Source organism: Fusarium pseudograminearum, chromosome 1 (assembly GCF_000303195.2).
Source record: "Fusarium pseudograminearum CS3096 chromosome 1, whole genome shotgun sequence".
Classification (NCBI taxonomy): Eukaryota; Fungi; Ascomycota; class Sordariomycetes; order Hypocreales; family Nectriaceae; genus Fusarium; species Fusarium pseudograminearum.
Genome location: NC_031951.1, coordinates 10,015,514 through 10,041,402, shown reverse-complemented (window position 1 = coordinate 10,041,402; position 25,889 = coordinate 10,015,514). Strand labels below are relative to the sequence as shown.

The window sequence follows — 25,889 nt, the reverse complement described above, 5'->3', positions numbered from 1 at the left end:
TTTTGGGGGTTGGGTATTAGATTATTGGTAACTCGAAAGTTCGTAGTTGATGATGTACTGTAAAGAGTGAAATTGACTAAAAGTCAAGGTATAGTAGTAGTAACGAAAGTGAGTGTGTGGGTGAGGAGAGAAGAAGGAAAGGAATCCAGAGTGTCTGGAGGACTCGAGCTTTATACTGAGATGAGAGGCATTCAGGTCGACTGTCTGCTGGAGATTGTGGATGGGAGCATTATGGGCCAGGGGTTGACAGGCTCCACATGGGCCTGCTGGTGGGTGGGTGGAGACCTCCATGGAGATGGGAGGACAGGGATATGGACAGGGGATAGTGGAGTGCTCGAGCCTTGACAACAGATGGGTGTTAATTAAAAAGGTACGAGCACAACACCAAAAGAGCAGACAATTCTAGAGTGAGTCCTGTGCGAGACCGAAAAACAGAGATAGGCTTCATGGTCCGGTGGCGTTTTCCCAGAATGAGATTGACAGGGCTCAATTTAACTGAGCAGAGTCTCTAATTGGACGATTCGCTTTCTCTTGTCGGCCACTTACCATTCATCCTGCTAGGACGGGGGGCAAATGAGCGGCGACATTTACAGGGTTGAATCACTGATATTATCTCGAGAACCTGCTATTATTCACTCTGTTGTTAAGTTCAATAGTTGGAGATCGTATCTACCCAAGGCAATCAGCATCGCGAAAGCTCATGGTTAATGTTAAGCTTGAATGTATACGGATACCGTAACTCTACCGAGCACATCTTCAGAACATGCTTCTCAAGAAACACACTCATCAGTCAGTTCAGTTACAGTACAGACTGCTTATCAGTATTGCATCAATCCCGAATTAGCAGTGGTCCCAACCCCTGTGTTCTAAGCAGACTAGACGTTAATGTTGGACGAACGAAATGGGAAAAGGGGATGCTTAGGTAGTGCGGGCTAGCCTCAGCGTGTGTGGGGAGGAGGCCCTTCCACTTTGCTTTATGCTGTTGTGGGGGTGGAAGAAGAATCTTAGACTCTGAACGGTATCAAAACCGAGACAGGACTAAAAAAAGAGACTAGAATGACTTGAATGTAACACAACTTGATGCGAACGGAATAGCTGATGCAGGTACCGTGCCGTATTGTGTGTTACATGCACAGCTATCTAGCCGCTGTACATATTTGCCTCCAATTTCAAGGCCGAGATTGCTCTCACCTGTATTACGCGGAAAATAAACGCATAATGACGGGCGATATTGCGAGCAAGAAGGCAAATGCTGTTGAATGAATGTCCAAGGAGAGAGATTTGGTGATACTATAATTGGTATCTATCGGACGAACCGAGGCGGACCGACGTTCCATGTGGGATCTGATTCAAAGCTGGGACTTGGTCCCATAATCAGGGACACAGGCACCGAAGCAACGGGATATGAAGAGGATGAAAGATTAGGAGAGGAGCATTCAGAGTAGCAGTCGCATTAGTGTCCCGTTAGTAAAGATATGTTTCTAAATCCTGGGCTACTTTAGCTACAATATAATATAATAACCACGATGGCCCCGACGATGCGACCTGAAGGAACAATAAAGCCATTGGCAACAAAACGGACATCAGCCAAGCCAAGATCTTTGGAAGAACTTCAGTGATCGATCGATAATCCTTCGAGCATATGATTGCGCGTCTTTGGACGATCTTGAGGCTAAGGCCTGATGTCGTCCCTGTAGGAACAAGACCAAATGAGAAACCAAGAGCGACGGCTTGTCGCGTGGATGCGAGGCAGCCACCCGGTTCCTGTGGCACTGTGCAGCGGGTAATATCCAATGAACGAAATGGAAGGTACGACCAGACCACCCAAGATTTTAGGTGGTCTGCAGCTTCCTTTTCTGGGTCCCGTTGACTGGTTGGTGGCAGGCGCTGCCCTGGTAGAATGCAACGCTAATGCAGGAACAAATCTCTTCCCGCTGTCTGCCCGCCAATCCCTTATTTTTTGGTGGTTCCAGACAACCTCCTTCTCCCGCCAATCACCGTCCCGATGTCTTTTATCTTGTGCTCATCAACAGCTATAGCTCTGACTCTCGATGCTCGTTGGTGACAGGATAAGCACATGGATGATTACTGACCCTGGTGCTGATTGCCACAGATAGTCAACAAGCTGTCTGCCGTTTTCTGGTCAATCAGCCAGTCATGCTAACCATGATCTGACCAGGCCCGAACGAGATACCTAGCGAGTCTAGAAATCACTTTGCTCTGTATCATACAGCAACGGCTGGGCAGGCAACAAATGGCTGACTCTTTGATTGCTCCCCGGCAGTCATTGGATACAGTCCGAAAGGAACCGTGCGGCCTCGACTGGTGATTGGCAGGCCTTTGTCCACGGTACTCAATGCCTCAAACCGATCCATCACGGCATGCATAGGAGGCAGGGGATAGGGGAGCAAGCTAGAGGCGGTCTGCTAAACTGAAAAAGCGGAACAATGAGCTGCTAAACAGAGCTGTCGCTCACTGTATCCGTATCATGGAACATAAACATGGATGAACATGCAGCGCATGGCGTGGGCCAACGCCACACCGACAGCTCGACAATGCAGTTCATTTGAGTCACGCAGGCCTTGGTGGAAAAATAAGGCGGACGAATGGTGATGTCGGCTACCGGCAGCAACTCTGCTTTTGCCTCAACGCTGTTTTTCGAGGTGGAGCAGTTTCGGAGTTGGCAAATGGAGATGGATGTCTGTTGACTTTCCTTTTCAGGGTCTTCCGTGGTGGTATTGACTCTAAATGATTTAGAACGGTCGCTTCTGACTTGTGGCTAGTCAAGGAGTCATGATTCTGACACTTGTCCGAGCCGGTTCCCTTGTCAAATGTTGCTCCGATGAAGAGGCCAGAATACCCATCGCTCTCAAAAGTTTGATTGCAAACCCATTGATAACGCAACTCGACAGTTCGGGTCGCTGGATGCTACCCTCCATAATTTCCTCCACGGCCGCTAGGACACACATTTTACCTACAAGGCAACTGAAGGATCTACGACTACCACAGCCTTATCTCTCCCATGTGCTGATTCATGGTCAGTTCTCTTGGCGTGTGCGCATCTATACACAAACCCAACATTGAATCACTCCAACATAGGAACCAGGCCATTCTATCTAGAATGGATCAGTGGCAGGCCTTATCACACCTCGTATATCTTCCCCATATTGTTGATTCTTCGCTACGGGGCGCGGGGCTCTCTCTCATTTTGTTTTTTCAACTTCTTGTCTCGTCTTAGCTCTCACCATCCGGCGCTATTGTTGACCCACGGGTCTAGCAAAATCGACACATTTCTAGTTTCAAAGTCCACACAAAGTGAGATACTGTAGTTGCCGGGGGTCTTCAAATACTCCGTACTAGTTCTTCGAATGGTCGCTGACAAGCTTTTGGCCGCTTCCTTCCTACCTGTTCAACCATGTCAAGGGTTTTGATCGATGCGATCCGAGGGGATAATCGTGGAGGTAGCGAATGCTTGGCAAACGATCGCGTTCTTAATATCTTCATAAGTGAAGTGCTTTATCCCAAACCAACGGCAACATGGAGCTTTAACCATTGAATATCCCATCGAACGATCTACTCTTGAACTCCCAGCTTCGCTAATTCTTCGCGCACTTTTCCAATTCAATGTACAAAGATTCCTTTCCGCTCACACTGACTGCTAGGCGTGGGAGCTTATCAAGTCTGTTCGATACACCAGGGTCAACTCAAAATTGTTAATTTATCTCCGGGGGTTGGCGATAAACCTTTTAGTCACTCGATCCTGCGCGGTTAATGGTTCCTCGCAAAGGTCTGACTACGGTACCCTTCCCGGATTTCATTTCCACCATGGTGATGGTTGCTAAATCACCCATGCAAGTGCAGATATATTGTTCTGACCGTTTCATGCCTCCCTTGGCCGCATTGACACCCTTGCATGTCAAACATCCTGACTGGTTCTGCAAGTGAACAATTTCTCGAGATTGAGTTATTTACTTAGGTATATTGACGCGATGGTGTCGAAATGTTGCTTGTTCGGCGACCGGACAACCACCAAGAACAATCTCATTTACCGGCCCACTCATTATCTCGAGCCGGTGCTGCTACTAGAACCAAACCCGTCGTTTTTTAACTGATGATTCTAATTCCAATCCGATCAACCGGTCTATATTTGGGCTGCTCAATTTACCAGCATTGGGCTAAATCTGCAACCAACGCCATGGTTAATCTCCAACCCTTGAGGTGCTGGAGCGTGGTGGTTGCTGATCATTGTTGGTCTTTGACTGTCCTCCAGATGGTCTAATTCGGTAGTCCGGCTGATAAGAGAAGAGTTGATTTTAAAAGGTGTTGTCGAATACTGCTTGCCATGTTATCCTGCAGACGTCGACTTCATATTCATTTCATCTTGGCAACTCAAGTTGGTTTCGCTGTTTGGCGTCCTCGATGACTCTCACACTTGGCATTATTCTCTTGGTTGCTCAGAGTTGTCTAGTCGCCGCCAGACCACCACTCATGACGTGAAGTCCTGAATTGACTTCACTGGCTATTGTCTATCTTCAGTTCTCCCCCAAGTATCTCACAGCACTATTTTCATGTATTTGCAAACATTTCAATCTCCCAGCTGTCTGATGATCAAGACCAATGACATGCATGTCTTGACTGAGATTGAGTCCGAGTCTGCCCAAGTTATTGCCACCAAACAGCAACCAAAATATCTATTTCCTTCGACTCCAGTCGAGGATCAGTTCCTTGTCGCAACCTCTTTTCGGTTTCTGGATAAGTATCGACCCAGCTCTGAGTGTACATAGTAGTTGCATTCATCTGTCTTATTGACTGCTTTCAACTACCGTCTCTTCCTCATCCCCCGTTATGGACATTTCAGATGCATTGCTCATGGCAGATCGACCCGTCTCTTTTTATGGAGATTTTCTCCGACGGAACCTCGGTTGAGAATAGAGATCTCGCGACGTTTGTTTCTAGTGCTTCCATTGACGTCTGTGAGATTGCTGTATTAGTAATGTACGTCATTGCCTCAAAGCAAGCAATGTAACTCTTAAAAGGAACTTCTGACTTGACTATACATTTGTTTTCATCAACGACATTACCAGAATCTAGAACAGTTTACATTTATATCCAAGGCAAAAAATGACTGATTACATCAAGGCAGTTGGTACGAAGACGCAACATCCATTCGTTACTATATCTAACCATACCCCACCTCACAGATATCCGAGGCGGCACTGGCGAGCGTGATGCCCTCTTCATCAATGACCAGACGCCCAAGCCTTCTGCTGCCGAAGGTCAGGCTATTGTCAAGATCAAGGCCTTTGGAATTAACCGCATGGACATAATCCAGCGTCGAGGCTTTTACCCGCTTCCACCTCAAGCACCCAAGACGCTGGGTGTCGAATTCAGCGGCATCATCGAGTCCTTTGGACCTGGTGACCATGGCGCTTTTAAAGAAGGCGATGAGGTATTTGGTCTAGCCTATGGTGGTGCCTACGCCGAGTACATTGCGGCCAGCACCCGCATGTTGCTTCACAAGCCCTCCTCCATTGACTTTACTACTTGTGCTGGTGTGCCAGAGGCTTGGATCACAGCAACCCAGGCTTTGCATCTTGTCCTCGGCTTTACCAAGGGCAAGTCTATCCTGTGGCATGCCGGTGCTTCTGGAGTGTCGGTTGCTGGTATCCAGCTGTCGCGCGTCGCCGGAGCCTCGGCGGTTTATGCCACAGCTGGATCTCAAGACAAGCTCGACTTTATCACTTCTAAACTTGGAGCAACAGCTGCCTTTAACTACAAGACTCAGGACTGGGCAGAGGAGATCAAGAAAGCTACGGGAGGCAAGGGCGTCGACTACATTGTTGATTTTGTTGGTGGAAACTATTTCCAGAAGAACCTAGATGTTGCCGCGCGGGATGGACGTATGGTTCTCCTGGGAACGCTCAGCGGTGCAAAGGTTCCTGATGCCGATATTTCTCAGATCCTGTTCAAGCGACTTCGCATCGAAGGTAGCACACTCAGAAGCCGGGATGAGGAGTACCAGGGCGAGCTGCGAGATCGATTGGAGAAGTATATCCCTGAGTTTGAGAGCGGCAACCTCAAGATATTTGTGGATGAGGTCTTCCCTTGGGAGCAGATCCAGGAAGCTCATAAGCATATGGAAGACGCCAAGAACTTGGGCAAGATTATATGCACTATTCCCTAGACAACGACATCTGGGACCAAGCTGCAAGCTCGAAAGGAAACGATTGAATATAATTTGACTTCACCCTGTCATAGAACATGTCAACAAAGAAAGGCAGTATATCACTTAAGATTTGATGTCGAATTAAAGACCATAAGTGACGAGTGGATCATACTGGCTACGTATTCCATCACTGGAATCGTGCTAAACAGAAAATCTTATCTGAACGCTTGCATATTTCCAAAGTACAGGTATCATATTTTGTTTAGTGAGCCTTCAACCAGTTAAGCATCTGGTCGTAGGCAGTGGCTTGTGCATCTTTGATGGACTGATCTTGGTACTCGCCAACAACAGCGAATCCTGTAACGATTGTTAGTTTGTCACAATGGCATTTATAATATGAATTTGCTTACCATGAGGGACTCCAGGATAAACCTGAACCTCGTGCTCGACATTGGCATCGGACAAACTGTCTTCTCCACCTATCCGCACCTCTTCGGGGAAAAGAGGGTCGTTCTCTACGCAAACCAAACTAATGGGAGCGCCGATGCCCTTGAAGTCATCAGGAACGACTGAAGCAGCATGTGCCAAAGCGCCGGCCTTGATGTACGGCCCGTTCTTGACACCACCACTCTCGGCATCGCCTTCAGTAGCGTTTGTCTTCTTTGCGAGCAGGAGCACGAATCGTGCACCAACACAGTATCCAGCTGCGTAGATACCATCGCCCTGCTTGATCGCATCGGCGTATTGCTCCTTGGCAGCATCAATGACCTTGTGCAGGATGGGCATGACCTTTTCGCCTGTGACGCGGGCGAGCCACATGTCGATAAGGAATGACTTTGTAACTTCGACGGCCTTGAGCTTGAATTGTTCGAGGATGGATGTAGAGTCGTCTGCAATAGCTGTCGAGCCAGGAGCCGTGTCACCAGCGAACAGGTCAGGCATGAGAACGAGGTAGCCCTCTGAGGCGAATCTGTCAGCCTGGATTTGGTTGTTGATAGACTTGATGCCGGTGCCGCCCGTCAGGAGGAGCAGGAGTCGTGATGGCGCATGGGGGTAGTCGGTTGGTTTCGAGATGTAGACCTAAGCAAGGGAGGATCAGCTTGGAGCTTGGGAGTAGCTTGTTGGTATGCGCACATCAACATCGTTGAGCTTGATGATCTCTCCAGTAGATGACTGACCAGAAGCTGCGACTGTTAGTGGGTGAGGCCCTTATTGCCCAAGGAGGTTGCGTACGAGTTGGTCTGTCAGATACACAATGCTCGCCTACAACAGCTGGAGCTGGAGCTGGAGCTGGAGCTTGGATGTTGTCGCTGGCCGCAAGAGTTTCCTGGGCGTCGCTCTCGGGCGCGCGGGTAGCATTTTCAGCGTCAGCCATTTTGCGAAGCTTTTAGTGATTTGTTGTTTCTTGTCTTGTGCTGGATTGCTTGTGAGTTGGGAGATAAGGGAGGATGATGTTGCCTGTTGCACGTGGAGGGGCCCGGGCAGCTTGGCTTGCGCAAGTAACGCAGTTGGTTAGTTGTAGGTAAGCTGGAATTCAACACTCGACGTCATGTCATGTTGGAGGGGTAACTCGATCCAGGAACAAGAACAGGAGGCTTCCGTATTGCTGCAATACATCTCGATACATAGAATATAGCAGGAGATAATAACACATTCTCGGGTTCAATTGATAGGTTTCATCTCTCAGCTAGACTCTTTTATTCTATTTATGGTCCAATTCGAAGCGCTAGTTTGTTAGTAGTTGGGACGAAATAGCTTCACCAAGACGAAACGGCTTATAATAGCCAATGGAGTAAAAGCCACTGATTAAAATGGAGAGACAGCAGTAATCGAATTAAGGCAACTGTGGATAATATTTATTTCATGCTTGCAGTCTCAAGCCTCCTCTGTTGTATGTGCAAGAACCTTTGCTTTGCTGCAGTAGCCGTCATGTTGAAATTGTACAAAAAAACATCCATTATTTTAGTAGGTACCTGTAAGGATGAAATATAATTCAAAGGCTTCTCTATAACTATAGCGGTTTAAAAACAATTTATAGTGTATTTCTGCCTGGAAGGACCCAACCGGGAACGAAACCTTCCATCAACTGCTACACCTTTACGTAAGCGACCCCGCGATTTCTTGCCACCAGCGCGTTCCACTCAACGCGCTGAACGCGTCTAGTTCACTCTTGTTCATCACCTCTCCAACAAAGCTGCCTAAAGAAAGTATCCGCTTCAAACATACTCACCATCTCACAAGAACGAAGCATAACTACAGCAAAAATGTCCGCAGCAGAAGCGCTATCACAAGGCGCCCTTGAGTATGTATTCCTCTTTTTATTCCGCCTTCTCCCGTCACTTGCTAATCTTTACACAGCGTGATCTTCAACGATCCCGACAAGGCCACCAAGCTCTTCCCCGTACCAGTTCTCCAATGCCTTCAGGTCAAGCAGATGGCTCCTTCAGCCCAGGGAGGAGACCGCTTCCGACTTGTCATGAGCGATGGCCAGCACTACGTTCAGACTATGCTTGCCACCCAGGCCAACCACGTCGTTCACGATAACAAGCTGGTTCGTGGCTGCTTTGCACGAATCAAACAATATACACCCAACAACCTGAAGGGCAAGAAGTATGTATCTGTCCGAAATATCCTCGACCGCCTCTAACCACAAGTAGCATTCTCGTTATTCTCGACATCGAAGTCATCGAATCTTTAGGTATCCAAGAGAAGATTGGGGAACCGTCTGCCTTTGACGCAAAGCCAGCTGGCCAGGAGAGCGCCATTGCTGGTGGCGATTTCTATGGTGCCAAGAAGGAGGAGTCCAAGACACAACCTCAGCAATTCCAAGAACAGCAACAGTCGATGCCCTCAAGACCCGCCATGCACGCTGGTAGTAACATCTACCCTATCGAGGGTCTGTCGCCTTTCGCACACAAGTGGACTATCAAGGCCCGAGTCACCGCTAAATCCGACATCAAGACATGGCACAAGGCTACTGGAGAGGGTAAACTTTTCAGTGTCAATCTGCTCGATGAGAGCGGTGAGATCAAGGCGACCGGTTTCAACGACCAGTGCGATGCTCTCTACGACCAACTGCAGGAAGGCTCCGTCTATTACATCTCTACCCCTTGCCGAGTACAATTGGCAAAGAAGCAGTTTTCCAACCTTCCCAACGATTATGAGCTCACGTTCGAACGCGATACCGTTGTTGAAAAGGCAGAGGATCAGACCAACGTTCCTCAGGTGAGGTTCAATTTCTGTTCGATTCAAGAACTTCAGAGCGTGGAGAAGGACAACACCGTCGATGTTATTGGTGTACTGAAGGAGGTCGGTGAGATTGGAGATATCACATCCAAGAAGGACGGACGACCGTTCCAAAAGCGAGAATTGACCCTTGTGGACGACACCGGCTTTTCAGTTCGCGTCACCATCTGGGGCAAGAACGCCAATTCTTTCGACGCCGCCCCCGAGTCTGTCGTGGCTTTCAAGGGTACCAAGGTGTCTGATTTCGGTGGAAAGAGTCTCAGTCTTCTTTCTTCCGGCACAATGACTGTCGATCCCGATATTCCTGATGCTCACAGGCTGAAGGGCTGGTACGACTCTGCTGGTCGAACAGACACATTTGCCACTCACCAGAACATGGCGTCTGTGGGTAGTGCTACTGGACGAAAGGAGGACTTGAAGACCATTGCGCAAGTCAAGGACGAAAACCTTGGCATGGACGACCAGGCCTACTACACAATCAAGGCCACTATCGTTTTCGTCAAGCAGGAGAACTTTTGCTATGCCGCTTGTTTGTCCCAGGGCTGCAACAAGAAGGTTACACAGATGCCTGATGGCACATGGCAATGCGAGAAGTGCAACCTTTCTCACGAGAAGCCTGAGTACCGATACATTCTCTCACTGAACGTTGCCGATCACACCAGCCACCAATGGCTCACCGGCTTCGACGATTTTGGCCGACAAGTCATGGGTCGAACAGCTGACGAGATGATGGAGCTGAAGGAGAACGACGACACCAAGCTCACAGCGGCCTTTGAGGAAGCTAACTGCAAGAAGTTCACCTTCCGATGCAGAGCAAAGATGGATAACTTTGGCGAGGCTCAAAGGTAAGCCGCACAAGATTTGTTTTAATTCAGAAACTAACACCTTTTTTTAGGATACGATACCAGGTTATGAGCGTGACGCCTTTAGATTTCAAGTCTGAAGGCACCAAGCTTGACGAGCTGATCAAGCAGTACGAGAACACCTCGATGTAAGCTCCAAGTGCGACCTGGAGTGATTGGGCGTGAGGTTTATTACTATACCTTTTGCGAGGCCGGACCAATAGATGTTTATTATTAGGCCGTCCATATGACATAGAATAATGACACAAACAGTGGAATAAAACGGAGCTTCCACGATAGAAATGCATTGAAACCGTGGCCGAGGCGGCTCTTGGGGTATTAGAAAAATTGGCCGCTAGGAGCATAAGAGACAAAATTATTAGGGCAGCTTATGCCACTTGGACTATGCTTCTTATACTTATTTCTATACCCTAAGACTTAGGAGGCCAACTTTTCTGCTACCCACTAGGCGCCCTACTATTGAGATATTTGATAAACTTTTATACTAACGCCTTGACTTGCACCGTCCATCTTTTTGCAAATGGTTGTTTAGAGGGTCAACTTCTCGTGCTTCCAAGGTTTCTTTCCCTCGCCATCTCCATAGTCGGCTGTTGCTTGGTAATCGCCCCTGATCTTGTACTTGTAGATGGTGAGACCATCAAGACCGACAGGACCACGAGAGTGAATCTTGTTTGTGCTAATACCTACCTCGGTGCCGAAGCCATATCGCATACCATCGGCAAGACGAGTGGCAGCGTTCCAGTACACACCAGCAGAGTCAACCTCGTTCATGAAACGCTCAGCCTCGACAGAGTCAGAGGTCATGATGGCATCGGTGTGGTGTGAGCCGTGAGTGTTGATGTGGGTGATGGCCTCATCAATGGAGGAGACAGTCTTGACACCAATAGTAAGAGAGAGATGCTCAGTATCGTAGTCTTGAGGGGTGGCATCCTGGACACCTTCTAATGACAGAGAGGCAATGGCAGCCTTGCTGGCTTCGTCAACGCGGAGAGAAACGCCCTTGGCAGCAAGAGCGGAAGCAACACCAGGGAAGACAGAGTTTAGAGCGGACTCTTGCACAAGAAGAGTCTCGACGGCGTTGCAGGCAGCGGGGTAGCTAGTCTTGGAATCAACAATGGCAGTGATGGCCTTTTCCTTGTCGGCCGAAGCCGTCAGGTAGATGTGGCAGAGACCATCGGCGTGACCAAGGACGGGAATCTTGGTGGACTCCTTGATGTAGCGGACCAGCTCGTTTGAGCCGCGGGGAATGACAAGGTCAATGTAGCGATCCTGGGCGAGAAGCTCGGCGATGGCATCGCGGGTTGTGACGAGCTGGATGGCTGAGTTGGGGACCTTTGTGGTTTCGAGGGCTGATGAGATGACCTTTGAGATGGCGATGAAGGATTCTGTGGATTCCTTTCCGCCTGTGATGAGTCAGTTTCTGAACATGAAGATGAGTGAGCGAGTTGATTTTACCCTTGAGAATGGCAGCGTTGCCGGACTTGATAGCAAGAGAAGCAATGTTGGCGATGACTTCGGGACGGGCCTCGAAAATGATGAGAAGAACACCAATAGGGCACGAGACACGCTCCATCATGAGATCATCATCAAGCTTTGTTCTCATCTGAATTTGGCCAACTAATAAATAAGTCGCTGTTAGCTTCATAATTCTTGTAAAAAATCTCACTCGGGGTTCAGCATACCAGGGTCGTTTAGATCCCTCACATCCAAGATTCCCTTGAGCATATCCTCCCATTTTCCCTTCTTCCCCAAATCCAATCGCGAGACAAGAGCTTGACTGAGACCACCCTCAGCGGCAGCCTTTTTCGCAAGCTCGAGATCTTTTGCGTTGGCAGCAAGGATGTCGTCTTTTGAGGCTGTCAGAGCAGCGTGGATGGCTTCGAGGGCATTGTTGCGCTCCGATGCCGGGAGAGTGGCGAGAGTGAAGGATGCTGTCTTTGCGGCATTGGCAGCAGCCTCTGGAGAGGCATTTGTAAGAGACATCTTATCGACAATTGAATGAGATATGAAGGTGAATGTGTTGGGGGTCGTGAAGTGAAAGTGACTCAGACGAGGTTTAACTTGGTCTGGCTAATAAGTCTGTAACTTTTGGTGGTGGTTCAGTTTGCCCCGCCTGACATGTCTTGGAGAACAGTTGCAGGATATGCACCCCGCCAATATTAGCCATAGGGGAACTGCATAAGCTTATCCTACCAATTGAAAGACGCAGAAGCAGTCTACTTCTTTATTCACATGTGTGAACGACAAGACATACTCTCAACACAGTCCAGTCAGTCATAATCATATCGTACCACATACCCATGATACCAACATAATCCAAATAATCAAATCCGATCGTCACAAAAAGTCTCATGGTTATAAGCGTGAGTTAGCTGTGGGTTTCGTGGTCTAACGGTTATGACTGCGGATTCTGATTCCGCCAGCGAGGGTTCGACTCCCTCCGAGACCTTTCTTTTGGTGGTTATGGTGATTTCTTTTTTTTCTTTTGCTGCGTGTATCAGCTTTTGTTTAGTTTGTTGTAGAGTTGACATGATAATTATTGCGATATCGGTGTGATCACAAGAGTCATTGATCCTTGACTTGTCGATATGTTGATGTTGATAACTATTTGCAAAAGTGCATTTGGTCAGTTTAAGCCTGATACTACATCATAGCCCATTTATACAAATGAATAACTCTATCGAGTATTTACGAGTCAGAAACCTTGCTCTGTCAATTGATTGATAAAGACTGGCTCGGTTAACTAAGTTCCTATACGAACCAATTGATGAGATGGATGCTGACTTTGAGTTGTTTATTAGAACTCAGATATGTTTCTTAAACCCTTCAACCCCAGGCTTCTGTCATCTATATATACTTGAAACTCTCAGCAAGTCTCAGGGCCAAACAATTAGACAGGACAACATTTGGAACTTGCTATTAGTAGATTAATCCCAAAACAGCCATGTCAAGACAAGACTAAGTTACATCGCTATCTCCGTGTTAAGTCCCGTAACAAACCCCATACTTATCATCTTCGGCAACCTCCTGCAACTAGTAATTGGTCATCTTGAGGGCGGGGGGATCTGAGTCTGGTTTAGTCCCACATCTTCTCGCAAAAGTCGGCATCGCCCAAAGGCACTTTGAGGCCGAAATATGTTGCAGTTTGTCCTGCAGCGGGTTCATTCTTCCGAGTATAACACCCCCCGGTCCGGTCCTGTTCAAGGGGACTGACTCTGGGCCTCCATTTTGTCAAGGGTAGGAAAACAACACCAATTACAAATCGGGTTTCTCTCTATTTTTCTTCTTTCTCTTAAATGTAAAAGAAATTCATCAACTTGTAACATCACATCCTCTTCTTTCTACTCCGAAAACGGCCTCCGAAGTGTATCCACATCTTCGGAGCCGGCCGATTCTACTATCATGAAGTCTAAATCCGAACAAGAGAAAAGGCGGGAGGATAAGAAAGAGGTTGACAATGGAGATGAAAAGATCAGCCTCGGACCAGATGAGGAATCTCAACGCCCTCCTACCTCTGGATCAACCTCTAGTAAATCCGAGCACCATGTTCAACAAGACACCATCGAACCTGTTATGCTGGGTGAACCACTGGGCCATATAGATACACGACCGTCTGTTAAACGTGCCCAGTCTAGAGCTTCTTCTGCACGATCCAAAGCTCGTTCTGCCGTTCCCAGGTCACAGAGACGTGGTTTGCTTGCGAGGTTCACTTTGGTTCCAGAGATTGAGTATCCTCCTGACTACAAGAACTCGACGAAATGGTGTCTCACTGCCATTGTTGCGTTGGCTACTGCTGCTGCCCCTCTGGGATCTACTGTTGTATATCGTAAGTCTTGACCGTATCTCCAGATACACAAAAGACTAACAAAGCAAACAAGCTGCTCTTCCTATCCTGGTTGACGAGTTCAACACTACCGAGACAATCACCAATCTTTCAGTCGCTCTCTACATGATTTCCATGGCCATCTTCCCGCTCTGGTGGTCCTCCTTCTCCGAAGAATTTGGTCGTCGGACTATCTATCTCATCTCTTTCAGTCTCTTTGTCATCTTTTCCATCCTCTCAGCCATCAGCAAGAACATCACCATGCTCATCATCTTCCGCATGTGTGCCGGCGGCGCCTCAGCAAGCGCCCACTCCACAGGCGCAGGTTCCATAGCCGACATGTTCGAGGTGTTTGAGCGCGGAAGAGCCATGAGCATCTTCTACCTCGGTCCTCTGCTGGGACCCATGATAGCCCCCGTTGTTGGCGGCGCGCTGACACAGGAGATCGGGTGGCAGGCGACCATGTGGTTCCTTGCCATCTACGGTCTTGTTGTACTTCTCATGATTCTCTTCTTTCTACCAGAGACGTTGCAGCGTAAGCCTGAAGCCGTCTTGCCAACAACCGACACTCAAGAGCTCAGTCGAATGCGTACTATGGACTCTGCCAAAATCAAGACCAGAAATTTCGCCAAGTCTGCACGAAGATTCCTCATCGATCCTCTTGGAGTACTTCTCTATCTTCGCTTCCCGCCTGTTCTCATCACAGTGCTCCTTGCTGCCATTGCTTTCGGATCTCTCTACGTTGTCAACATCGCGATCCAGCAAAAGTTCTCCCGCGAACCGTACAACTTTGGTCAGCTTTCTATAGGTCTCATGTATATCCCCGGAGGTTTGGGTTACATCGTTGGCTCCTTATCTGGAGGGCGTTGGATCGACAAGATTATGGCCAGAGAAGCCCGTAAAGCTGGTCGTTATGGCGAAGATGGGAAGTTGATATATCTCCCTGAAGATCGTATGAGGGAGAACGCTTGGGTCATGACAACCATGTACCCACTCGCATTGCTAATGTTTGGTTGGGTTCTTCGATACGGCTTACATCCCGCGGTGCCATGTGTCGCCCTCGTCTTATTTGGAATTTCCTCCATGCTTGTTTTTGTAAGACTCCCCTCGTCTCTGTGCTACAACTTCCACTAACTCTACTCAGTCTGTTGCCACAACCATGCTTACAGAGCTCATTCGCAAAAGAAGTTCTTCGGGCGTCGCAGTTAACAACTTTGTTCGCAATACACTCAGTTGTACCGGTGCCATTGTTGCTGCTCCGTGGATCAACGCCATAGGTACCGGGTGGGTATTCACGATTCTCTGCATATGCTGTCTGATTATTAGTTATATCTGTATCTTTCTGCTGAGAAAGAATGCGACCAAGTGGAGGAAGGCCATGGATAAGGCCCTGGGCCAGTAAAGACACAGTAACAAGATGAAGATATCAAAATGGCAATATCTTTACATAGTACCATTTCAAGTTCATGAATAATAGATAGAACTATAATGTATTCAAAATATCGTGTTTACCACAAATCATTGCTCGTCTTACTCTACGCAAAAAGCTTACCAACAGCATCAAGACCAACATTACCACCACTGAACACCAACCCGAGATCCCATCCCTCTTCTCCAGCCTCCTTCTCAACCATGGATCTAAAATCTTCATCGTACAGTGCCACGGCCAGCGGAACGCAAGCACTGGGCTCAACGACGAGCTTGAACCGCTCAAATACCAGCTTCATGGCTGACAGAATCTCATCCTCGGTGACACTGTATATGCCTGACACCAAACGACGTTCGTAGATAACCGACCAAGGATGGGCCCCTACAGGAGTACGCAGTCCGTCGGCAACAGTAAGAGTCTTGACTGCTGTGATGCGAGATCCAGACTCGTATCCACGCTTTCCATCATCAGCTCCTTCAAAGGATGGCTCCGATCCAAAGACGCGGATTCCAGTGCCCTCGCAACTGAGAGCTACACCCGAGAGCATGCCACCTCCACCCAGCGGTGTCATGATGGCATCCAAGCCTGGCTTTTCCTTCTTTGTACGTGGTGCCTCATTGTCCCTCCCAGTCGAAGGTGCACGAAACAGTTTTCGTTGGCCATCAACCACAGCATCAGTCGTCATCAACTCGGCGACTTGCTGCTGGAACTCCAATCCCATAGTTCCTTGACCAAGCATGATATCTGGGTGGTCATAAGGTGGGATAAGGCGAGCACCTGTTTCGGTAATGACCTTTTCAGCCATGGCCTCACGTTCAGTTGATGTGCTTCCGCTGAAAATCACGCGAGCACCATAGCCTTTTGTGCCGGCGATCTTCTTGGGGTTGGAGATCTCAGGCATGACGATATGTGCCTTGATGCCACTCTCACGAGCAGCAAGGGCCAATGCCTGAGCATGATTCCCTACAATCGTTAATCAATATCCTTGATCGTCAAATATGTGAGATTTCTTACCAGAACTATGCGTGACAACGCCCTTCTCTTTACCCCCTCCTTCCAACCATCCAGGTTCCTGCTTTAATCTCTCAACTGCATGAAAAGCGCCTCTAGCTTTGAAAGCGCCTATGCGCTGCATATTCTCACACTTGAACCAGAGTCTCAACATCGGTCTGGCGGGTGTTCTTCCAGCATAGCGAGTTCCCTCAAGTTCCTCTGCTGTACGAGGGGTTGAGGCAAGTTCTGTGATGGTCCGGTTGGTGAGAACTGGCGTATAGTGGACGTATTGGCCGATGAGTTTGTGAGCCTCAATGACTGAGTCACGAGTCAGAGGAGGAGTTTTAGAGATGTCTGCCATGATAGAAATCTTTCTCCACAATGCAGTAATAATTAGGATGAAGTTGTAAGTGCGTGCTTTGTACACCAAGGATAGAGTATGAGGCGATATATAAAGAGTCTCCAATGTTCTTATAACCAGCGATCTCGGGCCCGCTCGGCACTTGGCTGCACTCTAGACTTCCTATTTTGGTATGCGAGTTTTGCCGCCCAGGATATTTTGTGGTGCTGGTCATGTTAAAGGCGCGATTAACTGACTATTAGGTAGACATCAAGACTCAATGGAACAGTAAAGAATCAATTAGATGTCTCATCAACAAGCAACTTTGACTCATAGAATGCAAGAATACGGTATGCAACAATGCAGTGGTATCTGTTTCTCTTCCATGAATGTGTTACTCATTCGATCTTGGTAGAGATATGAGCTTAACAGTAAAAATTAATACTGCAACAATATGTTTCTCTTCCATACTGTTCATTTTATTCGTCATTTCCAATTCATAGAAACAATATTTAACTTTCAAATAAAAATGGTATTCGTTTGGCTGCCAGCCTGATATCAACTTTTGGGTCAATCCAGATCCCCCTCCAGAGCCCAGGAATTTTTTAAAAAAAGTACAAAAAGTTCATAGTTCATAACAAAAAAAGCCGTTTCCCAGACATATCCTTTCCCGCTCACAAATTCATCATTTCAACATCATTAACTGGTTTATTTCTGGTTCTCGGGTCGGAGGCTGCGAACAGCCTTGCCGGCGCGCCAGATCTCGAGCTCGCGGATCTCCTTCATCTCGGCCTCGTACTTCTCACGGTAGTCAGGCTGGCTGTTGTACTCGAGAGATCGCTTGGTCTCGGAACCATCCTTGACGGCGTCGTAGAGAGAGTTGAAGACGGGCTTCAGAGCATCCTTGAACTTGGGGCTCCAGTCGATGGCACCACGACGGGCAGTGGTGGAGCAAGCCTCGTACATCCAGTCCATGCCGTTGGCACCGATGAGAGGGTAGAGGGACTGGGTAGCCTCCTCGACGGTCTCGTTGAAGGCCTCGCTGGGGGAGTGGCCACGCTCACGGAGAACCTCGTACTGGGCAAGGAACATACCGTGGATACCACCCATGAGGCAGCCACGCTCACCGTAGAGGTCAGAGTAGACCTCCTTCTCAAAGGTGGTCTTGTAGAGGTAGCCGGAGCCGATGGCGACACCAAGAGCGACAGCCTTCTCCTCAGCCTTGCCAGTGACGTCCTGGTAGACGGCGAAAGAGGAGTTGATACCACGGCCCTCACGGAAGAGGGATCGGACGGTTCGGCCAGAGCCCTTGGGGGCACAGAGGATGACGTCGATGTCGGTGGGAACCTCGACCTTGGTGAGGTCCTTGAAGACGGGGGAGAAACCGTGGGAGAAGTAAAGGGTCTGTGGGGGAAATATGTTAGAGGGGTGTCTTGGTCGATCATGAGTGTGGGGTTGTGCGTACCTTGCCCTTGACGAGCTGGGGCTTGATGGCGGGCCAGGTCTCAGACTGGGCAGCATCGGAGAGAAGGTTCATGACAATGGTACCACGGCCGATGGCCTCGTCGACATCGAACAGGTTCTTGCCGGCAACCCAGCCATCCTGCTCAGCGTCCTTCCAGGACTTTCCGTTCTTTCGGACACCAACAATGACGTTGAGGCCGTTGTCACGGAGGTTAAGACCCTGGCCGTGACCCTGAGAGCCGTAACCAATGAGGGCCAGAGTGTCGTTCTTGAAGTACTCAAGGAGCTTCTCTTGGGGCCAGTCGGCACGCTCTGTAGTGTACGAGTCAGTATGTGCATCCAATGCCCCATAGACTGAGGGGTTGGGTTGGAATTAGAGTTGGAACTTACCATAGACGTCCTCCTTGTGGCCGGCAAAATCCATGGTCTTGACACCACGGATCTGCTGCTGGATAGGACCAGCAGCGACAGGTCGGGCAACAGCACCGGCACGGACAGCAGCGCGAGCAGCAGAGACGAAAGTTCGCTGCTGAACACGGGGAGCGGAAGCCAGCTGGCGGGCAGGGCCACGGAGGGCCTTGGAGAGGTTGCGAGAAGCCATTGTGATGATGTGGAGGGAGGGAGGGCTCTGAGATTGAGGGGAGAGTGTCTGAGAAGAAGGATAAAGAGAAGGGGAAAAGAGTTAATTGCAACGGCGAGAGCAAAGGTTAAGTAGTGAGCGAGTGAACAGGTTGGTCGAGCTGTTCATAGGTAGGTAATTTTTGGAGGGGAAAGGACTAGGACCGATTTCGGCTTGTACGTATGTGAAGTGGGCCCTTTACGCTGAACAGCGGGGATTTGGTGTCTGGGTCTGGGGGGTTTGTGGGTACCTTTGATACCTAGAACTTGGAGAAATGAACGATTTCACAGTCATTTAGTGATGAGAGGTTAGTTCTCGGCCAATTAGCAGTGACATAATATATTCTGTTCAACCACACAGAGAAGGAAGGGAGGTGGCTTTTCTCTCGTCAGCGGCCATTTTGACCGCCAGACAGATGAGACTCGTAAAAGAGACGATATGGCTCAATTGACCCAATTGACTCGTCTCACACAAGTCTGCATATCAAACAATTCCTCACAGTACGCACAAACCTTAAACCAGAAAGTAATTGCGTGGCAAAACGAAGCACGACTCTCGCCCGCACTATCTCGAGCTATCCCAGCTGCACAGTAGACGGGGTAACATAAAAGCGGACCCCTTCTGCCTCCCGGAGAACCTCTAGCGTCCCCGACTAAGCCGCACATCGTCCGACAGCCAAACCTCACGGCCGATACAGGCGCCTCATCCAATAGGAGCCTCTAGATTTCAACCATACCCACGGGAGGCAACGGCAGAGCCACCGCAGTCGGGGTCCTGTCCCTTGGTCGAACTGCATATCGGGGCCTCATCTCGTACTCCGGTCAGGATAGCAGACAGCACGTCAGACAGGGTCTAGATCTGCCTCAAGTTTGACTCTTCGCATCTCCACTTACTCCGGATTACGGACTCTTAGCCTTGACCGTCGAGGGGATGCCAGAAAGCTTGGGACTCCAAATCGAAGGCAAAGAAAATAAACAAGTAACTGTCTTGTCCAAGATTCAGCATGATGATTGAATAATATCGTCCCCCATGTCATCCGTAGCTAAGCTTTCCGTTACCCCAAGATTTGAGGCTCAACTCAGGGACTCTACTATATTCTATCCACTCCACGTCCCTTAACGAGATGCCATGACAAGCCATTCAGGTACATCCAACCGTTGATCCACGGCAACTGCTCATCTCAGTGGCCAATAGAGAGCCGTAGGAGCAGCCCTCAACCTTGACCAACAAACTCGCCAGCACGTGTAGAAGTGTATAATCTCCGTAGCTTGAGGCGGTCAAATTTATCTGTATATATATCTCCAACTCTACCCCGCCTCGGTAAGATCCTCAGCAGACACACCCCTCATCAAACCATACACAGAACGCCGTGGGGATGATAAGCAAAGCCTACTCCAGATTATAGACCCATAGGACGCCACTTGATGCTTCTTCGTCTCTGACGCTTGTCGTTCGCTGTATCAAAACGCTCGCTAGAGTCGTTCATTCATCTCAAAATCCCTGATTGGGTTATTTGCCTCCGTAGTTATTCATCCCGAAAATGTGGTTGCTGCTCGCTCTCTCTATTTGAGGACCCTGTCGTAATTCGTGCCCTTAACCACTCCGCCACCCATAGCAGTCCTCACATTGCGCTTGAAGCCTTCCCGGTTGTTTCGTAGATCCTCAGCTGCCTCCTTGTTCAGCGGGTCCGATGCGTTTGGTTCAAGGAAAAGGAACTGCAACCACGTTAGTCGTGCTACCCCAGACTTTGTATACCTTGGCCTTTTCCACGTGCTGAGGTATGGCATGCGGAGCTTTTGCTTCTTAGGGGTCTCATACCTGTAGGCCAACAATCACTGCGTTCAAGTTCAACACAGGCTTCCAGTCCTCTCGCAGAATGTTCAGGCACACCTTGCCCTCAAGGTCAATGTTGGGATGATAAATCTTTTCTCGACATCGGACCTTGGGCGGCTCGTGTGGAAAGTTCTGGTTAATGGTAAAATCGAATGTGAATCGACCGCTTCGGTACATGCCCTCGTCGGGGTCAATTGTGAGGACAAAGTTAAGGATATCGTCAGGGTCGGGGAACTCTGTCTTCATCGTCGAGCCGAGGGAAAGTTCTGAAAGATCTGCAATAGCCTGTGTTAGCTGTTTCTCGGTCTTGGTGTCGGCGAGGCACTTGGCCATACCTTTTTGCACGCGCAACTGAGCGGCGGTCACCTTCTTCTTCTTGCCGCCAGAAGCTTGGCCTTCAGCATTTTCCGCATCCTTCTGCTCCTTTTTCTATACACAAGTATCAGTGTCCAGCCGCGAAACGACTGTCGACGGGCTGCTTACCATAGACCATATCTTCAACATTATGAACGTGGGGGCCCAAGATGGGCTGTGTCGTATGCGCTGCTAGAAAAGAGTTTGGATGAAACAACAGAATACAAACTGCCAACTCTTGTATCCGGTTGGCAAATCGAAAGGGAAAGTAGTCTGAAAGGGAGTGCGCTGCGCAAGTCTAAAATGTTGGTCGTGAGAGCGTTGGTCGGAGTTCAAGGAAGGGTCTAGACGTGCTTAGTAGAAAAGGTGATGATGCTTGATAAGATAGCACAGCGTAAGGCAGCCAGAGTGCCTAAAGATCCCTGAACCCCACCGAGGTTTACGCGGTACCAATAAAGTAACACATCAGACCTGAACGGCTCAATAGGTCACTTGGGATGACAAAACCAAACATGTCTTCTTTCAGGACAAAGCTCATTTCTTGATATTTACAAAAATCATATCATTCAAATGCGTCATAAACCCTCAGGGGCAGATGCCAATCTGAAAAAGACTAAATAGAGAATACACCTGCGCGTATCTAGGACCGCCCCCGAATACCTTCGCTCCAAATGTGCTCTTTTGTTGATGTGCCTCCATTAAATACTCAAAACCCAGCGTACGTTACATAACAAAGGTATCCGATACAAAAATCCAGCTTGTCTAACGTGACAAGTGCCAATACTTTTTCGTAGTTGGCCTCTCCACAAAAGGAGAGAGTGTCGAATGCAACATGCGCAGATACGGACGCCGCTTAATTTCTTGAGAAACAGCACATGATACCAGTCCTGCCGAGGAACCACAAGAAACCGAAGAAACGAACAAGCGAGAGCACGGCAGTAGCGTACAGAAGGAACTGGAAGTAATGCGCCTTTCGTTCTGTGGCAGGTTCCTATAAAATTGTTAGTAATCAGTGCAATACTTGATACGAATAGAAAACTTACACCCCATCCAAGGTTGTCAAAGTTGGTGCTGGTAATGCAAACAATGAGGAGAATGTTTCCAAACAACCAGCAGACGACGAGACCAGTTCGGAAAGACTTGTAACCATCCTCGACATCGGCCTTCTCGACCTCCTCCTCCTCCTTGAAAGGAGCAAGAGCACGGCGGACTGTTTGCTCAAACTGACTGTCAATATCCTCCTGCTCCTTCTCGACTTCCTCGACGACAACCTCGTTCTTCTCTCCCTTGGTGACGTGGGCAGAGGGAAGTGCCTCGGCCTTGTCGGAACCCTTGGTACCCCAAGAAACATCGTGCCAGTTGTTGAACGCGTAGACCATGAGAATGTTGATGTAAGTTGACATGAGAACCAGGTAGTAAGGGAAGGAGTGGAACATGTGCCAAGGGTCGAGGTACATGAATGAGGCAATAAAGTTCAATCCGTAAATGGTAATAAGAGCGACCAGAATAACACCACCAGCGCTTGAACCGCCGAAGAAACTGTTCAGGAAAGCGTCGGTCGAAGCAAACGAGATCTGGTCTCCAATAGGTGTGTCAAAGGCACGAACGACCAGGTAAGCGGACAGAACCAGGATGTAACCTTGGATGAGACCGAAGACCATGAACGAAGCGATGTAAGTAAACTTTGAACCCTTGGGTCTGTTACCCAGAGCCAAAATGAACTGGAGCATAACAAAGGCCAGGTAGAGGTATTGGAGCAGAGCGTTGACGATAGGAGTACCAGTGTCACCGAAGGGCCAAGCGTGAACTCCAGAGGTAGCATTGGGCTTACCCACAAGATCCATGATGACGGATGTTGTAAGCCAGTAAGAACCGAGAGAGAACCAAGCAAACATAGTGTTGAGAGTCGTGTAGATGAGCTGAATGTGAAGGAAGAACATGCGGATGATGTTATGACCCGACTTGTACATTCGACCGAAGTGCATCAGCGAGTACAGAGTGGCAGCGAACGAACCGTTGAGCCAACGACGACGCTGACTGATGAATTCAGCAGCACCTTCGGGAACATCGGTTTCACCCTTGGCAGCCTTGATATAAGACAAATGCCACTTCTGGCCAGCCTTGGCGACCAGCTCGAAACACAGAATACGATCCTCAGCCAAGAACATGTTCTTCTTGAAAATGTTCATACCGTCGATACCCTTCTTACCAAGCATCTTAGACAAAGTATGATCACCATGGAAATATTGCTCCAGAGGACGACCCATGATCGCACGGAATCGATAAGCAGAGAAGGCACCGGGCAACACACTAACGTAACCGAAAGATGACTCAAGAGGCTTGTCGAGAATGTTGGAGATCTTGTACTCGAAGTTCTGGACAGCAACGAGGGGGTTAAACAGCTTCTTGCCCCCCTTACCCAGCATAGCATGGATCTCACCACAAGCACCACCAAGATCCTTGTCGTTGTAGAAACCCTCCCAAAGAGCGAGGAGCGATCGGGGACTGGGCTTGGTACCCGCATCAAGCAGAATACACACCTCAGGGTTCAGGATACGACCGAAGGCGTTAAACAACCATCGATGAGAGTTGATCTTCTTGGTGTTCTTCTGCTTCAAACAGAAGATCATCTGAACTGGTGGCAGGTTCTGGGAACCCTCGTTTGTAGGTCGGATGAGCTGCTGGTTGGGGGTGACGGAAAGCTGGGAGGTGTATTCGAAGATGTGGGCAACGGTCTCCTTGCCGTCGACATCCTTCTTGATGACACCGTCCTGGTAAACACCTACAGTGGCAAGTACATCAAGGGTGTTCTTGTCAGCCTTGTCAATACCGTCGAAAACCAAGCAGACAACGATCTTCTGCCAAGCAGGGCCACCCTTGTTCCAGAAAGTCGACTTCTTCAGGTTGACGATATCGCGGATGTTCTGCATAGTATGATGCAGGGTTCGGGCAAGCAGAACCTTGTCTTCGTTATAGTATGTAATGGCGATAAGCAGCTCAGTGTGTCGGTTGTACATGCGAGGCCGCAAATCGTAACCGTTCTTGAGGGTGAAGTCGTTGGGATCACATGTGGCAGCGGTGTATCGCATCTTGTGGAATTCCTCAGTGCCACTCTCGGCATCACGGTATTGAGGCTGAACAGCGTTCTTGATGGCACTGGGAACGGGGTAATCAATGCTCAGAACTGAACCCTGAACCAGCTTGATCTTTCGGGTCTTTGAACGACCAAGGCCGCCGCCGCCACCCATCTGGGGCTGCTGCTGACGCTCAACCCAGCTGTCCTCAGGATCAAAGGCAGAGTCGGGGCGAGGGAAAGGAGCATTGGCATCCAGGTTTCCAAACTGACCGAAGCTGCCGCCAGTGTCGCCATATCCAGTAGGTCCCTGGCCGGGCATGGCGGACGAAGCACCAGGGGCATAGGACTCAGTAAGACTGTAAGCAGAGACAGGGCGGTCGGGAGGAGTTCGGGCGCCGAGTCGATCTTGTTCGTAGCCCGAGTTCAAAAGGCCACGGCCCTGTTCCTCATCGTTCTCTTGAGGGGGAAGATGGTACTGCTGAAGGGGGGGTTAGATTTTGTCATTAGGGTTGGAGCATCGAACAAAACGAGGCAGTTGTGAATAGGTAGGTACTTACGCTACTGCCAGCAGGAAGGTCCTGGAGGGCATGGCCTCCATACTCCTGGTCACGGCCATTGTACGCCATGATGAATAGTTATGCTCCCGTAGGTGCTCAGCACTGTCGGGATCCTAATCAATACTCGTTGGGTGAATATTGATGGCGATGCGAAGTGAAGATTGTTGTTTTGAGTTTTTACGATAGGAGCGAGCGAGCTGAAACAGGAGGAGGAAATGCGAATGGTGGTCACGGTCAGCCGCCTATTGTATGCAGTAGCTGCTTAGTGTGTAGTGTACCTTGACTTGGCCCCAGCAACAAGCAACAAACAGGTATGGTAAGTAGAGGAACTTGAGGCGCCAGCCTCAAAAGAATGGTGATAGTTGGGGAGCGGGGGGGGAAGGGGTAAAGAAGATGAAGTTGAGGTTAGAGGGAAAGAAGGATAAGTTAATGAATGCAAAGAAGAAAGGCCAGTGGCAGGGGTTTGATCTATTTTTTTTCGTCGTCTTGCCCTGAGGAAATGTTTTGATGAAGGGCCCTGGGAGCGAATCTCGTTTTGCTCCACGCACTGGGCTCAGAGCTTCCCGTGAGAAAGAGAGGTAAGAAAGAATAGGGGACTGGTGTCGCGCTAAGCCTGCTGAGCCACTCCACTCCGCCATAACTTGGGTACTTTGGGGGGGTGAGGATCCATCCCATCTCCAGCTGCTATCCCTGTCGACTAAAACAAAAGCGAGAATCTGACTGCACTATGTTTCTGCAGCACAAACTTGGTGACGATTTTCTATGATGCCTTCGCAGATATCCGTTGTATACTGGCTGAGCGTTGAGACGGGCATGCCGCCAAACTTTAGCGTTCTGCACGTTAAGAGCGTGTCCGCCGCAGACAGAGTCAAAAAAGAAAGGTGGCTTGCAGCCTGTAATCCATCAGACTCTCCATGTACATCTACTCTACGTACAGTAAGTACAGTAAGTTCGATACAGTACCGTTGGATCTGCTTGTCAGCATTAAGCCCAGTGTCAGGGCTGAAGAAGGCTTGATCCATCCTCCCCTCAGGGTATCAGAAAAATTGGCCGCTGGAAGCATAAGAGACGAAATTAGTAGATCAGCTTATGCTACTTAGACTATGGTCTTTAGGCTATTTATTTT

The 25,889-nt window shown here is 49.0% G+C and overlaps 9 protein-coding genes across 9 annotated transcripts; 3 read left to right on the top strand and 6 right to left on the bottom strand.

Annotated features, from left to right (window-relative positions):
• Positions 1–5,121: 5,121 nt before the first annotated feature.
• FPSE_02616 (uncharacterized protein) lies at positions 5,122–6,184 on the top strand (the record flags this gene model as incomplete). Its single annotated transcript, XM_009255735.1, has 2 exons — positions 5,122–5,146; positions 5,202–6,184. The coding sequence occupies 2 exons, from the start codon at positions 5,122–5,124 to the stop codon at positions 6,182–6,184; spliced, it is 1,008 nt and encodes a 335-aa protein (XP_009254010.1).
• A 244-nt stretch (positions 6,185–6,428) lies between these two features.
• Positions 6,429–7,541, bottom strand: FPSE_02615 (uncharacterized protein; the record flags this gene model as incomplete). The annotated part of the gene is made up of 4 exons (XM_009255734.1): positions 6,429–6,523; positions 6,577–7,246; positions 7,301–7,350; positions 7,400–7,541. The coding sequence occupies 4 exons, from the start codon at positions 7,539–7,541 to the stop codon at positions 6,429–6,431; spliced, it is 957 nt and encodes a 318-aa protein (XP_009254009.1).
• Positions 7,542–8,430: 889 nt separating this feature from the next.
• FPSE_02614 (uncharacterized protein) lies at positions 8,431–10,407 on the top strand (the record flags this gene model as incomplete). Its single annotated transcript, XM_009255733.1, has 4 exons — positions 8,431–8,468; positions 8,525–8,776; positions 8,824–10,257; positions 10,308–10,407. 4 exons carry the CDS (start codon positions 8,431–8,433, stop codon positions 10,405–10,407), a joined length of 1,824 nt encoding a protein of 607 aa, XP_009254008.1.
• Positions 10,408–10,803: 396 nt separating this feature from the next.
• FPSE_02613 (uncharacterized protein) lies at positions 10,804–12,258 on the bottom strand (the record flags this gene model as incomplete). Its single annotated transcript, XM_009255732.1, has 3 exons — positions 10,804–11,678; positions 11,731–11,892; positions 11,958–12,258. The coding sequence occupies 3 exons, from the start codon at positions 12,256–12,258 to the stop codon at positions 10,804–10,806; spliced, it is 1,338 nt and encodes a 445-aa protein (XP_009254007.1).
• A 1,419-nt stretch (positions 12,259–13,677) lies between these two features.
• FPSE_02612 (uncharacterized protein) lies at positions 13,678–15,500 on the top strand (the record flags this gene model as incomplete). The annotated part of the gene is made up of 3 exons (XM_009255731.1): positions 13,678–14,101; positions 14,154–15,193; positions 15,243–15,500. The coding sequence occupies 3 exons, from the start codon at positions 13,678–13,680 to the stop codon at positions 15,498–15,500; spliced, it is 1,722 nt and encodes a 573-aa protein (XP_009254006.1).
• Positions 15,501–15,633: 133 nt separating this feature from the next.
• FPSE_02611 (uncharacterized protein) lies at positions 15,634–16,881 on the bottom strand (the record flags this gene model as incomplete). The annotated part of the gene is made up of 2 exons (XM_009255730.1): positions 15,634–16,490; positions 16,542–16,881. 2 exons carry the CDS (start codon positions 16,879–16,881, stop codon positions 15,634–15,636), a joined length of 1,197 nt encoding a protein of 398 aa, XP_009254005.1.
• Positions 16,882–17,568: 687 nt separating this feature from the next.
• On the bottom strand, positions 17,569–18,925 carry FPSE_02610 (uncharacterized protein; the record flags this gene model as incomplete). Its single annotated transcript, XM_009255729.1, has 3 exons — positions 17,569–18,264; positions 18,326–18,636; positions 18,715–18,925. The coding sequence occupies 3 exons, from the start codon at positions 18,923–18,925 to the stop codon at positions 17,569–17,571; spliced, it is 1,218 nt and encodes a 405-aa protein (XP_009254004.1).
• A 1,580-nt stretch (positions 18,926–20,505) lies between these two features.
• On the bottom strand, positions 20,506–21,280 carry FPSE_02609 (uncharacterized protein; the record flags this gene model as incomplete). The annotated part of the gene is made up of 3 exons (XM_009255728.1): positions 20,506–20,658; positions 20,762–21,205; positions 21,260–21,280. The coding sequence occupies 3 exons, from the start codon at positions 21,278–21,280 to the stop codon at positions 20,506–20,508; spliced, it is 618 nt and encodes a 205-aa protein (XP_009254003.1).
• Positions 21,281–21,983: 703 nt separating this feature from the next.
• FPSE_02608 (uncharacterized protein) lies at positions 21,984–24,832 on the bottom strand (the record flags this gene model as incomplete). The annotated part of the gene is made up of 3 exons (XM_009255727.1): positions 21,984–22,121; positions 22,174–24,684; positions 24,764–24,832. The coding sequence occupies 3 exons, from the start codon at positions 24,830–24,832 to the stop codon at positions 21,984–21,986; spliced, it is 2,718 nt and encodes a 905-aa protein (XP_009254002.1).
• Between the last annotated feature and the right edge of the window lie 1,057 nt (positions 24,833–25,889).